The sequence below is a fragment of the Poecilia reticulata genome, linkage group LG7, assembly GCF_000633615.1.
Source record: "Poecilia reticulata strain Guanapo linkage group LG7, Guppy_female_1.0+MT, whole genome shotgun sequence".
Taxonomy (NCBI): Eukaryota; Metazoa; Chordata; class Actinopteri; order Cyprinodontiformes; family Poeciliidae; genus Poecilia; species Poecilia reticulata.
The window spans coordinates 28,619,230-28,635,040 of NC_024337.1; the positions used below are offsets into that span (position 1 = coordinate 28,619,230).

Here is a 15,811-nt window from a genome sequence, read left to right on the forward strand (position 1 = left end):
AATAGCAGGAAATCAAAAATAAAAATTAAGTGTAATTTAAATACATTACTAATATATTAATAGTATATTTAAAATATATTTGAAATATATTAAATGTATATTTTTAATATAATTCTGAGACAGAATTATTACACTCAAAATATAATAATTATATCAAAATATAATAACGCTCTGAAATATATTTAAAAAGTATACTTTAAGTACACTAAGTACACCTGAAGTTGTTCCAAAAAATTATGTATAGTATACTAAAATACACTATTAGTTCTAATTTAATACTATTTAAATACTCCTAAAGTATACTAAGCACAAAATTAGTTGTTCCAAAATAGTATAGTTTAAGTACATCGATAAAAGTATGTTAAAATTTAGTATACTAAAGTATACTTTTTTTTCACCTGGGAGTCTCTGATGTATAAAGAATACGCTAGTCATTGCCTTTTTAGTCTTTCTAACAAACAGAAATGATTTGGTCACTATGTACCGGTATTGATCAGTAGCTTTTTGTATATGACCAGAACTTGTTAAAGTATCTTTATTTTTAATTCCTAAAAACTATAAAATTACTAAACTCTCAATGGCAAGTAGTAGACCATATTTAAAGTGTTTTAAAAAACAAACACATGCACATTCATCTGTTTTAAATTAGGCTGTTGTGATTAAATGAAGATTACATTAAACGTGGTCTAAGATTGAGCTTTTCTTTTCAGTGGCATATAATCTTTCATTATGACATTATCACTTTTTGTCAGACCCAACTGAAGCTGGGTAGGTGAACGGCACATATCTGCATCTTTGCACCTCCCACACATACGCTACCAGCTCCCTGCCCGGCCCCCTTACAGGCTGAGCCCTTCATAGGAACACAAGATTGCAAAATACTCTTTTTAACATCTGACGTATAAGAAAGAGTCTACTCTCTCTTACTTTCTGCCTGTTTGCTGTTCTGAAGTTCGTCCTCAGTGCAGGTCAACAGGTGAGTTCAGGTTTGCTAGTTAGTTAGTTAGTTAGTTAGTTAGTTAGTTAGTTAGTTAGTTAGTTAGTTAGTTAGTGTTTATGTTCTGGTGAATAATTTCAGGAATGTATCTAATAAATGTATGTTATATTTAATTTATTTAGTAATTTTGTAAATATATTTACTTATTTAATGTTTGTTTTTTATTCAATAGTAATACGAGTGCATTTAACAAAGTCATTTATTTATGGTTGTTTTCTTAGATAATTTAAAAAATTTTATTTACTCATTTGTGGTTTTTATTTTACCCAATAATACCCAAGCATATTTTATTTGTTTATATTATTTTCACGTTACAAGTTTCATTTAAAGAAGCCATTTATTTATTTGTTTTATTTTATTTATTTTTTGTTATTTGCATTTGATCTTTTTGGGATCTATGTGTACATAGCTGTAAATAAATGATACCAATAAAATGTCAGGCATTAAGAAAACAAAACAAACCAAGCAGTTATTAGTTATGATATTGTTGGAGTGTTTAGTAATTAGTAACTAAACCCAAGGAAAGAAAACATTCGGCCACAAGAAAAGGCCACAAATCCCTAGAACTGCTTTATCAGTTGACCACAGCAGATAAGGAGAACCAGCCTTTTACAAAACGAAACAACACACGGACATAATATTTAGAAAATTAAAACACTGATCAGTCTTTATGAATATAGTGATATAGATTAGTCAAAAAAACTATTGAGTCAGAAACTTATTTGTTCCTGTCTTTTATGAAATATTTTGACAATAGATGGATAAAGGGGTTCATAATTTGAAAAACTTAGAGTTTTGCCGTAATCAGCTGGTGATGTCAGAACGGCTCTTGAGGATCTGCAGCGTGCAGATAAGTAGCAGCTGAATGACACACCCTTGATTAGAACCTCCATGCTGAACCATTACACCACCATCATCCCTCTAGGAATAGAGTTTGCCTTTACAAATTCACTAAGACAACAGATCGCCATAACAGATGCAATAATTTCCTGCTTCCTGCCTTTTGCCAGGATAAGAACAGCTCCGGTACAATGGCAGCCTTTCTTCATCACTGCCCCTTCCTGAAGTCTGTCCCACATCCAGCTTTAAGAAGAACTGGAGCTGCTTTGCTGTCTCTGGCCGACCAATGTCCCATCATCGCTCGGCAGATCACCGTGAGCGGCACGTCCTCTCTGGAGGCCAAGCTGGGCTCCTCGCCCACCAAACCCAACGGCCAGCTTCCAACAGTGGAGCAAAAGAGGAAGTTTGCTCAAACCGCAACTCAGGTGGCGGTGTCTGCATCGAAGGGCTGCCCCTTCGTCAGCTCACAGATTGGGATGGTTAAAGCTAGCCCTGAGGTTCAGGAGGACGTCGAAGGTGGTAGGGGTTACGGGAGTGTCACAAGTTTAACTCTTAACAGAGGCCAAGTTCACAAAAATTCACAAATTCCTCTCGCAGGTTTGATGACCTCTCTGTTGAAAGGCGTAAAAGAGTCCGTGTTTTCAACTTCTCATCAAACCAGCATGGACATCCAACTCAATGACAACATGGGTAAGATTGACCATTTCCAACGTGCTCTTTATTTAACATGATAAATTCCCATCATGCCTTAAAAATACGTCGTCTCTGATGGCTAATTTCATGTCAATGTGACCCACAAACCAGTTGGACCCAGTTACGATTATGATAGCTTCTTCAAGGAAATGATTGAAGAGAAAAAGAAGGACCACACTTACAGAGTGTTTAAGACCGTAAACAGGAGCGCCAAGCAATTCCCCCATGCCGAGGATTACTCCCTTTCTGCAAGAAAGGCCTCTCAGGTCTCAGTGTGGTGCAGCAACGACTATCTGGGAATGAGCCGGCACCCAAAGGTCCTTGGTGCCATCAGGTAGGCAGACGAATTGACAGGTAAAAACTCTGTATTTTAGGTCTGTTTCTCTTATTGTTCTTTTAATGTGTACTATTAAAATTCAGAGGAAAACTCAGGTATTTTAGTAGTTTAGGTGGGTCCAGAAACTGCACTTTGAGTTTGGAATACCTTCAGGAATCCATCATCTGCATAACATTGTCTAAATAATTTGAAAATATTAATATTCCTATTAATATGTGCTTTTGTTGGCGATTTTTTTAATGTTCTTTGTGAGTCATGATCCTTTATGATCATTTTAACTCTTGCGGCGTGGGCTCCCAACTCACAGGCCTCAAAACCTTTAATACGGGCGTCCTTCTAAGTGCCAGACCAATCAGATCCAAGCATCAAAAGGCATACAGAAAATGCAAAAACAAAAAATTGTCATTTAAATTTGCAATAAAATTGACCAACACAAGGAACAATCGCTTCATTATAAATTTAAGTCCAAACTTAAATGTATCTTTAAATTTTTGACCAACATGTTTTTTCTGACTCAAAGTTCTATTAACAACTTGTAGCATCCTAGACCAAGTTCATTTGAATCTGATAGAGGATTTCTGGATGCCAAATTGGTCTTCTTTCTTAAATGTAAAAAAGAAAAAAGTGTTCTTAATTGATACCTTTTTTAATGTCTGTTAAAACAAGGTGATCAGTTAACACCCTACAACTATAACCTTATTTCCTAAACCTCCGTTCCTCTAATGAAACTGAAAGGTTAATCTCCATAAATGAAAACAAAATATTATAACAGCTACAGATCATCATAGATCTACTTAAAATAATTTTTTAAAAATCACCTTTTCTTTAAATTGACGTTGCCCTTACCACATGTTAGCATGAGCGCATCCCTGCTAAAAACTAGCATATGAATCATAACAAGGATCCTTCGGGTTTAGATTTTGCATATGCTTACAACTACAAGTCTTGTTGTATTTTAAGTCAGAAAACACACAAAAAAATTTGCTAGAACCAGTACTGTGGGGGAAAAAAATAAATTGGTGTGATATATAGAACCGGCCATTTAAATGAGATAATCTTGGTTTTGGCTGTCCTCAGAGATGCCCTGGAGAATCACGGTGCAGGAGCTGGAGGGACCCGGAACATCTCCGGCACCAGCAACTTCCACGTTTCTATGGAAAAGGAGCTCGCTCAACTGCACAAGAAAGATGCTGCTTTGGTGTTTTCCTCCTGCTTTGTTGCAAATGACTCCACCCTCTTCACTCTGGCAAAAAATCTCCCAGGTAAGTGGAAACCCATGATCTGGATGAATAAATTCGGTCACTGACAAGAGGACTGAGTCGGAGTTGCTTCAGAACTGTTTTTGAAAAGCCATGTTCAGGACATAATATAAATTAGTGATTTTACAACTGAACAAGGGTTTTATGCACACTATACCAATCTGAACCATAACCCCTAACTGTCCTATATAGAGTAGCCTCTCATTTCATGGGGTGTTCCCTCTGCCATGCAGGCTGCGAGATCTACTCTGATGCAGGGAACCATGCGTCAATGATCCAAGGCATCAGGAACAGCAGGGCCAAGCGCTTCATCTTCCGCCACAATGACAGCCGACACCTGGAGGAACTGCTGCAGCGCTCCGACCCGAAGACTCCAAAGATCGTGGCGTTTGAGACCGTGCACTCCATGGATGGTGAGTCCACTGTAATGGCAACAAACTTTATTCTAGTTTGTGCTCTACAGTTGTTGTTGTTGTTGTGTGTGTGTGTGTGTGTGTGTGTGTGTGTGTGTGTGTGTGTGTGTGTGTGTGTGCGTGTGTGTGTGTGTGTGTGTGTGTGTCTGTGTGTTTTATGATTGCTGTTTGTGTTTGGATCTGTGTCAGATGTACATTTAGTCGTTTCTATAACTTGGTGATTTTAAGAACAATTTTGATTCCAGTAATATGTATTGGCTAGTGGTCTGATTTGAAAACACAAAACTAAAAGTTGTTTTGGTTCAGAAAGTTGTGGGATCCATGCAGGAAACCTTTAGATACTGTCTCAATCTTGAGCTAATTCACCCAGGTTATGAAGTCTCATGTTTTTAAAGAAAGTCCCATGTGTTTTAATTAGTTAGAAATCTAAGTTTATTATTACAATAATTCTGTATTTTTTTGTTCTTTTTTGCTGCAATACTGAGTGTAGATCTTCAGGGTCTGACAAACAGACTTTGCTCTATAATTTATTTATGCCTTATACTCGAATTTTAAGAACTTCTGATAAACTAATTATCTGGTTCAAAATCTATTTTTCCTCTTTCCTGGAGCTGTTCTCCTGAAAATTAGCTCATCGCACATTAGCTCAGTTTAATTTCATTTCATGAAACAATATAGTGAAACAGGTACAAATTAGCATGCATGTGTTTTTTTTTTTTTTGTTTGTTTTTTTGTTAAAAATGATTTCCAAACTGAAATTATATAGATTAATAACTAGCATTTTTTGTAAAAAAAAAAAAAGAAAGAAAAAAAAGCAAATAGAGGAGAGTTAGCGTTCTGTTATTCAATATAGAAAATGATATTGCAAAATATTCCTTAATCAGTCATCACATTCAGAAATGCATAATTATGACAGGTTTATTTTTAATAGTCTAGTTTTTCTTTATTTTCTTCAACGCCATCTCCAATGTGGGAAGAAATTTTTCTCCAGCTTCATTCTCTTTTATTAATATCACACATTACTGAAAACTCTATGAAACACAGGTAAAGTAACTTTCAAACAAAATCCCTTCAAGTCATTTTGAAAAATATATACCAAGACAAAAATACTTCACAGTATTTGTCATACAGCTTAATTTATGCACAGTGATGATATGTGTAGCTGTAGGGATCCGCTGTTCACCTACACACAGCTAATTTTATCATGGTTTTCTCAGGGGCCATATGTCCTTTGGAAGAGCTGTGTGATGTCGCTCATCGCTACGGGGCCCTGACGTTTGTGGACGAGGTCCACGCTGTGGGTCTGTACGGAGGCCACGGGGCCGGAGTCGGAGAGAGGGACAACATTATGCACAAGATTGACGTTGTTTCTGGAACCCTAGGTGAGTTCAGTTTGAATGTAGCGTTTTCTGAAAAGCAGAAGTTATTAAGCTGCTTTGCTTTTTATTTTATTTTTTGCATGAAAAGGCTTCAAAAGGGCACATTTTTGATTTAAAGGGAAAAAAAAAGAATAAAATTGTTTCCACACTTACATCAGCCATCTATTGGCTGTCATTAGTAAATTATTTGTCTGGTGGGCTTATCTCCCATGTGTAGACACTTGTATACAAACCGACACTGTCCTAGAGCCAAAATAGCTGCAACAACTTTCTTCAAATGGCTCCTTTGGCGCTGGTGAAAAGAGAGCAGGCCAGGCGTGAGCATCCATCGGAGGAGCAGAGGTTTTATCAGCTGGGTGTCGGTCCTCCTCCCTCTCTGGCAGCGATGATAAAGTGCGCAGTTCATGCTGAGTGTAACCTAAGAACAACTGCAAGTTTCAGATAAATACAAATTTAAACTAATCCTGAATTATACCATATGAACTTTTCCTTTCTTTCCTGTAAGTGTGACCCTTTAAGTTGTTTACCTTCAGGCAATCAACTAAAAAAAATTAAATACAATTGAAACAAAGATTTGTTAAATTTTTTTTTTAAACTGATACATACATTAGCACTGAGTGCATGTATGCAATCGTGAAAATAAGATTACAAATCATTTGGTAATTAAAATATTAGTGCCGTTAGTTGAAAGTTCTGTATCTCGGGCTCAAAATGCAAATGTGTTCGTTATTTCGCTAACTTATGTAGCTCACACATAGTCTGTCATCTCTCTCACCGTTTAAGGAAAAGCCTTTGGTTGCGTGGGAGGCTACATTGCCAGCAGCGCCGCCCTGGTGGACACGGTGCGCTCCTACGCGGCCGGCTTCATCTTCACCACCGCTCTACCCCCAATGGTCCTGGCAGGGGCTCTGGAGTCTGTGCGGGTCCTGAAGAGTCCCGAGGGCCAGGTGCTCCGCAGGGCCCACCAGAGGAACGTGAAACTCATGAGGCAGCTGCTCATGGACAAAGGCCTGCCTGTCGTCAACTGCCCCAGCCACATCATCCCCATTCGGGTAGGAAGCTTTCCCTAACATTTGGAAGTTGCAGCGTACAGCGTTTTACGCTTCAGTAACAATTACTTTCCTCGTAGATTTCACGTTTTGCCAGGTCTGTCCCTCTTATTACAACACTTTTCCTGTGATTACGCATCACCGCTTCACGGCTTTTACACTCTTGTCACTTTACAACAACAAATTTAATTATACTGGATTTTGTGTGAAAGACCAATAAAAACAATCATATTTGAGAAATGAAAGAAAAAGAATACACAAATGTAACAATTACGGATATACAGAGTTTTACATTATTTATTAGGATTAATGAGCTACATTACGTCATTGCCACTCAGACCCATACAGGCTAAAGCTGAATCTGCCGGACCAGCCGTTTAATTAAAGTGTTCCTGTCCTGTTTTCCAGGTTGGCAATGCCGAGCTGAACACCAAGGTGAGCGACATTTTGCTGGAGAGACACAACATCTACATCCAGGCCATTAACTTCCCCACGGTGCCTCGTGGGGAGGAGCTGCTGCGCCTGGCTCCGTCTCCCCACCACAACCCCAGCATGATGGAGGATTTTGTGGGTGAGTGTGGATCTCTGCCGCAGTGAGGTCAGAGACATACGAGTTCAGTGAGCGAGAGGACACAACGACTGACAATGTAAATTGGGAGCCTGTCGTTACTATGCAAACTAACACAAAAAACAACACTATAGTTGCAACACTTACTTTAGTTTAATCGTAGAAGTAAAATAGGTAAAAAAAAAAATAAAAAATTTGTTTTGCTGTCTGTTTTGTGTTCACAGGGAAACTCATGGAGGTTTGGCAGGAAGTGGGTCTGCCACTCAACAGCCTAGGCACGGCTTCCTGCAACTTCTGCGACCGCCCGCTGCACTTTGACCTCATGAGCGAATGGGAGAAATCTTACTTCGGCAACATGGAGCCCCAGTACATCACTGTGTCTGCTTAGAAACAAAGTCTGTGCTTCGTCTCGTCACAAGCTGCACAGTCGGAGCATAAGTTTAATGAGTCCTACCTTTTCTTCGCAGACCAGCATATTAACGCACAGGCAAAATTAAACTAAAACTAAAACCCAGTATTTATTTTTTGGCTTTTCTGTATTTTATTTTTATATATACATATATATCTTTTTTTTTTGACTTATTAATGAGTGTTTGCTGCCGTGAATATGATTAAAGAAACGCCTCCAGCATTTTAAAAACATGAAACCTGCACATTTGGCACTTTCTTAAATCTCCTGTGTTAAGTGTTAAGACAGTTTGAAGTAAATATTCAGGGCTGCAGTGTTGCTTTCAATAAAATAAGCATCTATTGTTTGTTACAACAATGACTTTGCTAGCGCTCCACATGTATATACAACATTATCTGACTGTGCTGTTTGGTATCTAAAACATAATATATTTGCATCATATTAAACATTATTCCATCATGAAGACGTTGATTCTAAAATTAGGCTGAACTTGGAAGACACAGAGTGCTTTGAATTACCATGATTTGTCCTATAAGGTCCTAGATGATGCTCCAGCAGATAAATACCACAAAATCTTCTGTGTCCACCTGAATCTTTTCCCTCAGAGTTAGTTGACGTTGCACGGGCCGGCCACCTCTCGTTTGACCTTTGCCCTCAGCCTGCGTAGCTCTGCGTTTTCACCGTCCACCACCAGGCCGCATTCGATCAGCGTCCAGGCCTTATCGAGCTGCTGCTCCCCGTACTGCTGCAGAGCCGCTCGCATGAAGAGCTCAGCCAGACGCTGCCTTCCCAGACCCGCCTCTACACACTGAAGGGCCTGCTCCCTGTGGAGGCCCAATGCTCGGGTGAAGTCCTCCAGAGCTGCTCCCTCTCTGGAGCAGAGCACCAAACTGTGGCCTCGCCGACACAGATCCTCCGCGCAGATTCTGGGGTCGTCTGAGCAGCTGGCATGTTTCTGGATGACGCCGTCCAGGTCAGCCACCGCCCGCTCATGGGAGGCGAGCTGCGCGAAGCAGGCGGCCCGCTGGCGAAGATACTGCGACCTGCGGTGTCCCGTCGCTTGTACGGCTACTGTCAGGAGAGCGAGAGCCTGATTCCACTGGCCAGCCGATGACAAAACGCCGGCTTCCAGAGCTGCTGCCTGTTATCAAAACAGGGAAATGAAGATTTCGCTCTTAACTTATCCTGCACAAACCTTGTAAAGTTCATCAAATCATTGCAGTTAGTTACAGTGCAAAGCAAAGCTATTCACGCCTTTAGAGCTTTTTCCGTAATTTCTCGTAAATGATGCTCGACTATAGAGGTTCACTCTGTTTTCTAAAGGAGGCCTCTACAGCAAATAATTTATTATTAGGTGTCAGATTAGAAGAGGCTGATTATAAACGCATTACACTTCCATTTGCCTTTCACGTTACATTTATGCAAAGTTACGGTGGGGAAGAAAAATGCTAAGAAAAAGTTCAACGATATGAATTACTTTCCAAGTCAGCGTATATGACTAAAAGCTTCGCTGCAGTTTTCCCCTCAGGTTTCTTGCACAAAGGCTTACCTGCGCCATGCATTTTCGCTGATTAAACGGGATCAGAGCCAGCAAGAAGTCCAGACTAGATGAATCTTTCCCAGTGACTTTGCTGAGCCTGTAGGCTGCGCTGCTCCTGTCCCTCTGCTGCCAGGTCTCCACCACTCCCAGCCTGGCCTGGGCCGCCGCGTCCCTCGGCTCCTGGCCAAAAACCTGGCAGAGGTGGCTGGAAGCCGCCTTAACCTCACCTGACGGAACCAGAAAAAAAAAAAAAAAAAAAAGCAGAGAGTTACAACGTGTCTTATTGTTGACGTCAAAACTTGCCAGGAAATTCTGACTGACATCACCAAAGCTCCACTACTCTCCGCGCAGCTTGTCAAAGACGCGGTCCCACCTTTGGCTAAAAGTGTGTCCACATAGAGAAGATGCCATCTGGGGTCTCTGCTGTCTGTCCTCATCAAAGCGCCACCAATTACAAAAGCCTCCCTCAGCTGCTCGTCGTGGCAGGGAACCGACTGAGCGATCACGGCGTTTGACAAGCTGGTGCGACCGAACTGATGCAGCCAGTCGCAGATCAGCTTCCGGGCTTTGTCTTTGAGTGACAGGATCTCTTTGACGACCGTGTCGGATTTGATCTGAAGAGCATCGAGGATGTCGTGAACACATTCCTGGGTGAGAGGAGGAGACAGTTGTGACGCTATCAGTCGATTGTGTTCAGGCAATATATATTTGATTATTTCCCGCAAATGTTGATGTCATGAGATGAGCATGGTCGAGTCGCTGATGACTTCAGACCATCGAGCTCTGAAAATGAGAATTTTACTTCTATTTCAGTGGCTGGGGGAGGTCAAAATGTAAAAAAAAAAAAAAAAAAAAAAAACAACATTCTGGCTTTTTCATGTTTTAGTCAGTCCTGCAGTTCCCTGCATAAAAGGTTTTGCACAAACTAAATTTAGACCCAGCAAAAGAGTAGCTTTGCCATTATTTCAGCTGAAAAGTACCTTTTGCTGATTGAGCATGAGGTACGTGAAGCCTCTTCCACAGAGAGCTTGAACGTGTTTCTGACGCTCCTTCAAAATGGCACTGAAGTCGAATATGGCCGTCTTTCTCTGGCCCAGCAACACGTAACACCTCGCTCTTTCCAACAGGGAATCTTCTGCCTCCCCAACTTTAAAAACAAAAAAGAAAAGAAAAAAGGAGCGCATCATTTTCAAATCGTATTGCTTTATGCTACGTGTTGCCGAAAACGTATGTGGTCGACAATAACAAACGCACTGCTACAAAATATCGAGAACTCTTTAGCAAAGCTAATCACCAGAGGCCATGATAGCAATAGAGAGGTACGCCACAGCTTCCCTGACAGAGCTCTCCTCCGTCGAGGCGTCCAGGATGCGTTTAGCCGCTGTGTGGCAGAGTCCCTGCAGCAGCGCTCGGTCCTTCTGCTGCGCCACAGCCAGCAGGCTGCGCAGGCAGCTGGTCTCCCCGCATGCAAGGAGCTTTTTGAGCAGCTGAAGAAGAAAAGAATAAACAGTAAATGATGTAGAAATAAAGGTTGTAGTAATTTGACGAGACTAGATCCTGGGGTAGAATCTAGAGGTGGTTTTCAGTTGGATGGCACCTTCAACAATCTCTCCCATCCGTCAAGATTTAGAATAGCTGGGAGTTAAAGTCAATATATAAAAATGAGCTATAATTAGCCGGTGCCTTACAGCTTCCCAGAAACAGAATTACAGATGAGTGAGCCGACTAAGAATCTCTGGAGAGACTGCACACTCCTGCTGCTAAGGAAGGTGAAATGAAACAAGAAGAGATTTAGTTTATTTTTCTGCCGAGTGCCCAGATTTGATCAATTTGTTATAAATTGGAAAATCTAATTAGAGGAGTGTAAATGACTCCATTTTATGAATCATTTGAGACGCTGTCTAGAAAGCTGTTTGGGCAAAATTAAAGGATAATCAAGTTTGGTTGATAAAAGTAGATTTTTTTTTTGTTGTTGTTTGGTCCAACCAAAAAAATATAATTATGTTGCTATCTCTAACCTTTGTACCTGATTGGTGTCATAGTGGAAGCCCCGGTGGAGCTGCAGGAGTGCGAGGCGAGCCAGGACAGGAGCCCGAGGATTGGGGGAAGCCACAGACAGCAGTAACCTGTAGGCCTCCTCCACTCGCCCGAGCTGGTACAACGCATCTGCTGTGAGGATGTGAGGCCCGTCAGCATGGGGCTGAAGGTCCATGAGCAACCCGGCCAGAGAATGGACACCAGTAGGAGTTCTAGTGTGTAAAGCAACCAAAGATGCAGCGTAACTATGAAGACATCACACTAAAAACATGATTGTGAAACAACGTAAGAAGGTTTGACCGGCTAAATTTACATTCTCCATCTTGTCTAGGGCTGAAACGGTTAATCACATTTATTGTAATGAAATGATTATTGAAATAGTAATTAATTAATTAATTAATTTTTAACTGGAGTACACAGACTCAAAAAAAAGGCAATTTGCTGAAAGAACAACACACTGGGAGCTGTGATTAAGACAAAAATCGTTGTTACATTTAGCATTTAAGATAAAAAAAAAAAAAAAACTGTCTGCAGACACGTTCTACCCTTAACTCTTCATGTGGCAGTTTTAACTTCACCTGCTTCAAATTCTGTTTTAAAAAATCTTTTGATATCAATTAATCAAAAAAAAAAATCACTAGATCAGCCCCATTGACATCAATTCAAGCACAAGGAGTGAAAGTTTTACATTTTGAAGTTAGAAGTATTATGCAGCTGCAGAATATCTACGAAGCTGCAATCATGTTGCTATTTCTCTTTCTCTTCCTCAAAACACGTGTGAACCAAACTCCCTGTCAGTGGGACAGATGTCGTACCCTGCGCTGTGGTTTTCTCTCTTTGACGGTGCCTGAGGCTGCCCCTTATGTTTGGGATGCTGTGGATCTTCACTTGAACCGGACTCGGACTTGTCCTTCGCGGACCCCTCCAGCATGACTCGGCCCTGCTCGAGCAGAACCGTAAACAGCAGACCCCTAAAGTTCCACGGCACCAAGCAGCGGAGTGTCAGAGCAGTTTCCTGGGGATGCAGCCTGCTGGCTGTCATGTAGTCCAGAGCTGTGAGGTAATTTGACCCAGACATCATGCGCAGCAGCCCCCTGCCACAAAGTGCCCTCACGCAGCTGGACGGGTGCGGCGTGGTGTGCTCTAACACAGCTTGAAAATCTTCTAACGCCCCCTTGTGGTCCCCAGAAAGAAGCCGGGCGTATCCACAAAGAACTTTGACTGTGTTTTGGTAGCTCTGTTGGCCTTGGGCAGCAGCTAGTTGGCTGCAGATCGAGAGAGCCTCTTTGTGCTCCCCTCTGAGGAGGAGACAGTCAGCCAGCCTCACTCGCAGTTCTCTGCCTCCTCCATCAGGCTCTAAATGGCACAGCGTCCGGAGGGAAGTGATCACAGGGTCCAGAAGCTCTACTCCCTCTGTAGATCTTAGGTCGGCGCGGACAACGACCCTCTCTTTGAAGCTAGACAAACCCCTCTCAGCCTGCTGACGCAGGTGGTTGCGAGCTGCCGTCCCTGTCCCGTAATCGGTGAAAAGCTTTTTGAAGTAGGTTCTGGCAGTGGCAGGGTGGATCTCAAACGCCTCTCCCAGATCTGTGCACTCCTCGGCCGTTTTGCCACCTGCTGAGAGACAAGTAGCCGCTCGGCAGGTTAAGAGTCTGGCTTTCCTCTCTGGACCATACTCGGGTAATTCGTCAGCAGGCCGTGGTGACAATTTCTGATGTAAAAGAGAAGTGTAGATCTCTGCACTTTCCACAAACCTGCCCATCGAGAGCAAGTCTGCTGCTTGAAGTTCTTGTATTTCTCTGTCATCAGGGGAAACAGCCATTAAAAACTCAACAACTGTAGACGCATCCTCTACATCGATAGCATTCTTCTCCATTGGGGTCGCTGACCTCTTGTTATCTAATGCAACATAGGGACACATAGGCATTATTTGATCTTTGAAAGCTTTTACTATTTTGGGCAGGTGTGCAGCTTGTCTGCTGCAGACCAGTGAGGCCGTTTCTAATTTGTTATGCCGATAAGCTGCTAGGTAAAGCTGTAGTCCCTTCGAACTGTGAGGCTGTGAAAAGAGGCAGGCCAGCGCTCGCGTTATCTCCAGCAACACCTGAGTCGAGCCTTCCAGATGAAGATTACGTTTGATTTCGAGCAGAGCTGTGCAGCGTGCAAAAATCTCCTCGCAGCCAAGCCCGCCACTCTGGAGGAGGGATTCCATTTTAAAAATGGTGGCAGACAAATTGTTGGGGCACAGAGTTGACAGGAAAACAGCCGCAAGGCCTTTATTGATACCGTCGGCTGACTGATTGTCCCCATGACCGTCCAGCCAGCCTTCTAGAGTAGAGATTACCTTAACCAGACTGGACCTTTCCAGTTTCCTCATGTGGGATACAGCAGAGGTGGCATGAGTCCTGAAGGCAGACATGTACAGTGTTGTGGCCTTCCCCGGGTTTCCACTTTGAAGGAACCTGTCTCCATCTGCGCACAGCTCCGAAACACCGACTCGAGGACAAACCAAAGCAGTCATGATCATGTCAGTCCCTTTCTCTTCTTTCCTCTCTTCAACTGTTCATACAGTAAAGTCCTGCGAAATCCCTCTGCGAAAGGGAGAAAAAGTCTACTTTTAATAGTTTTAGAACCTCACCAAGTATCAATTACAAGATTTCTGTGTGTCTGTGTATAGGCATTTCTGAATAGAGCACCGCTTTTTAGCTGTTGCACATTCAACCCCATCTACTCTGATAAGTCTGAATAAATCCTGAGCATACTGTTCATGAGACTGCTATGCTGCAATACAGACTGCTACAGGAGATCTTTCCTGCCCACAGCCATAGATCTGCATCAAGTCCTTGAAGAACCATAAGTAATATGAGTTACAACAAAATGTCATTTCCCTTTGAGATAAGTAAAGTTTTTTTTTATTTGAATTGATTTAAAAATTATGCTGAAAAAAATAAAAAAGGAAAAAGTCTGCCTCTAATATGACTTTAAAAAAAAAAACATCTTAGAGCGCCCCCGTGTGGTACTTTGGCTTACATTAACCCTCTCATGACATTTTGTTTCACCACCAAAAGCCAACAAAAGTTTGTACTTTCATAGTGAGTAAAACCACCAACCCACCTCTGTGGTGGCCTTAGCCTTGTTTTGATTTCTTTCTCTCTCCACGCGGTAAACAACCCGAGTGCAGTCAACCCCGGCCTCACTTATGAAACTGAATCGCTGTGGGTGCGTGGTTGCCACGGCAACGCGAGTGCGTCCGAATAACAGGGACTCCAGTGCTTATTTTTCGAAGATTTCGCAATTAGGCGATAGACAGAAAGTGTGCGAAGACAGAAATGAGCTGACCGCGATAAGCTTCGCATGTCGGTGAAGCAATTCCCCGCTTTGACTCCTCTCTCTTCTCGGAACCGGGCAGCTCTCCGCGACAGTCGTTCTCAGGAGCTCGGCTCGTGGTTGCCATTGGAAACCACAGACGCAGGTTCTTACACTATGATAGGCCGTGGGGTTTGCCAGAGGACTGGATCCTCTCCGTGGTACTGTTATCTCAGAGCTAAAGGCGATGTAAAAAAAAAAAAAAATAGGAAGAGTTGCAGAGAAAGCAAAACGTTAAACTAAAAGATCATCAGTTGCCTTACCGCAGAAAATATAGAAAATATTTTGTGTTCCCATCAGAATTTAAGTACATGGTGAACCCATTTAATAACCTCTAGAAGTTAGAATTGGTTTAATTCAGAAACACTGAGGGGTCATGTCACAGCATCTTAATTAGTCCTAAATTTAAGGCCACTGTAAAACTATATAATTTTCCTCTTTTTTTCTGTTCTGAATCATTCAGAGGTGGACTTACTGGTGTGCTTTGATAATGTCAGCTTTCAAGATTTTAGCTGGAGAGCAGAATTCATGGTTTCATTCCTTGTGGCAGTAAAATTGTCCCAGACAATTACACTATAATAATTGCTCTTTTTGGCATGTCCTGGTTGAGTCTTCATTCCTCTCTGAGTACATTTTCAGCTTTCCTCTTCTTTCTTCTCACTGTAGATCACTGATGTCCCATATGGTTAGAAACAGCTTTGTAACCCTTCTATGATAAATATAAATGACTTTCTCATCTTTTCATGAATTTCTTCACACTGAAACATGACGTGGTTTTTAGCCCGCTTCGTTCGTCAGACCGTTTCTATTTTAGCGACACTTGACGTCTGGCAGTAAATATAGACCTGAGTGAGGCGAGTAAAACTCAGCCTTCCAAGAAATGATTCATGCTTAATTTTCTGAACAAAACATGTCATTGACATG

General features: G+C 41.8%; 2 protein-coding genes across 4 annotated transcripts; one reads left to right on the forward strand and one right to left on the reverse strand.

The window, feature by feature from the left end:
• Window positions 1-861: 861 nt before the first annotated feature.
• On the forward strand, window positions 862-8,295 carry alas2 (aminolevulinate, delta-, synthase 2). Of its 2 annotated transcripts, none has more exons than XM_008414799.2 (10): window positions 862-976; window positions 2,008-2,356; window positions 2,435-2,527; window positions 2,642-2,864; window positions 3,945-4,129; window positions 4,360-4,539; window positions 5,757-5,921; window positions 6,702-6,970; window positions 7,376-7,538; window positions 7,760-8,295. In XM_008414799.2, the coding sequence occupies exons 2-10, from the start codon at window positions 2,029-2,031 to the stop codon at window positions 7,921-7,923; spliced, it is 1,770 nt and encodes a 589-aa protein (XP_008413021.1). In that variant the 5' UTR covers window positions 862-976; window positions 2,008-2,028; the 3' UTR covers window positions 7,924-8,295. The 2 variants fall into 2 exon arrangements, with proteins under 2 accessions (XP_008413021.1, XP_017161507.1); XM_017306018.1 differs by having other exon boundaries at window positions 2,008-2,353.
• On the reverse strand, window positions 8,102-15,427 carry ttc34 (tetratricopeptide repeat domain 34). 2 transcript variants are annotated; one of them, XM_008414802.2, is made up of 8 exons: window positions 14,861-15,427; window positions 12,337-14,112; window positions 11,511-11,733; window positions 10,779-10,971; window positions 10,465-10,631; window positions 9,858-10,131; window positions 9,494-9,711; window positions 8,102-9,085 (listed from the first exon to the last, which is right to left on the reverse strand). In XM_008414802.2, exons 2-8 carry the CDS (start codon window positions 14,046-14,048, stop codon window positions 8,552-8,554), a joined length of 3,321 nt encoding a protein of 1,106 aa, XP_008413024.1. In that variant the 5' UTR covers window positions 14,049-14,112; window positions 14,861-15,427; the 3' UTR covers window positions 8,102-8,551. The 2 variants fall into 2 exon arrangements, with proteins under 2 accessions (XP_008413024.1, XP_008413022.1); XM_008414800.2 differs by having other exon boundaries at window positions 14,636-15,427.
• Between the last annotated feature and the right edge of the window lie 384 nt (window positions 15,428-15,811).

Bases quoted from the DNA above. Each gene is read 5' to 3' on its own strand.
- alas2 (XM_008414799.2), top strand. From the start codon at position 2,029: ATGGCAGCCTTTCTTCATCACTGCCCCTTCCTGAAGTCTGTCCCACAT. The intron at 2,865-3,944 runs GTAGGCAGACGA...GGCTGTCCTCAG, and splicing joins AAGGTCCTTGGTGCCATCAG to AGATGCCCTGGAGAATCACG. The intron at 6,971-7,375 runs GTAGGAAGCTTT...CCTGTTTTCCAG, and splicing joins GCCACATCATCCCCATTCGG to GTTGGCAATGCCGAGCTGAA.
- ttc34 (XM_008414802.2), bottom strand. From the start codon at position 14,048: ATGATCATGACTGCTTTGGTTTGTCCTCGAGTCGGTGTTTCGGAGCTG. The intron at 10,632-10,778 runs GTGATTAGCTTT...TTGTTTTTAAAG, and splicing joins TATTGCTATCATGGCCTCTG to TTGGGGAGGCAGAAGATTCC. The intron at 9,086-9,493 runs GTAAGCCTTTGT...TTTTGATAACAG, and splicing joins AGCGAAAATGCATGGCGCAG to GCAGCAGCTCTGGAAGCCGG.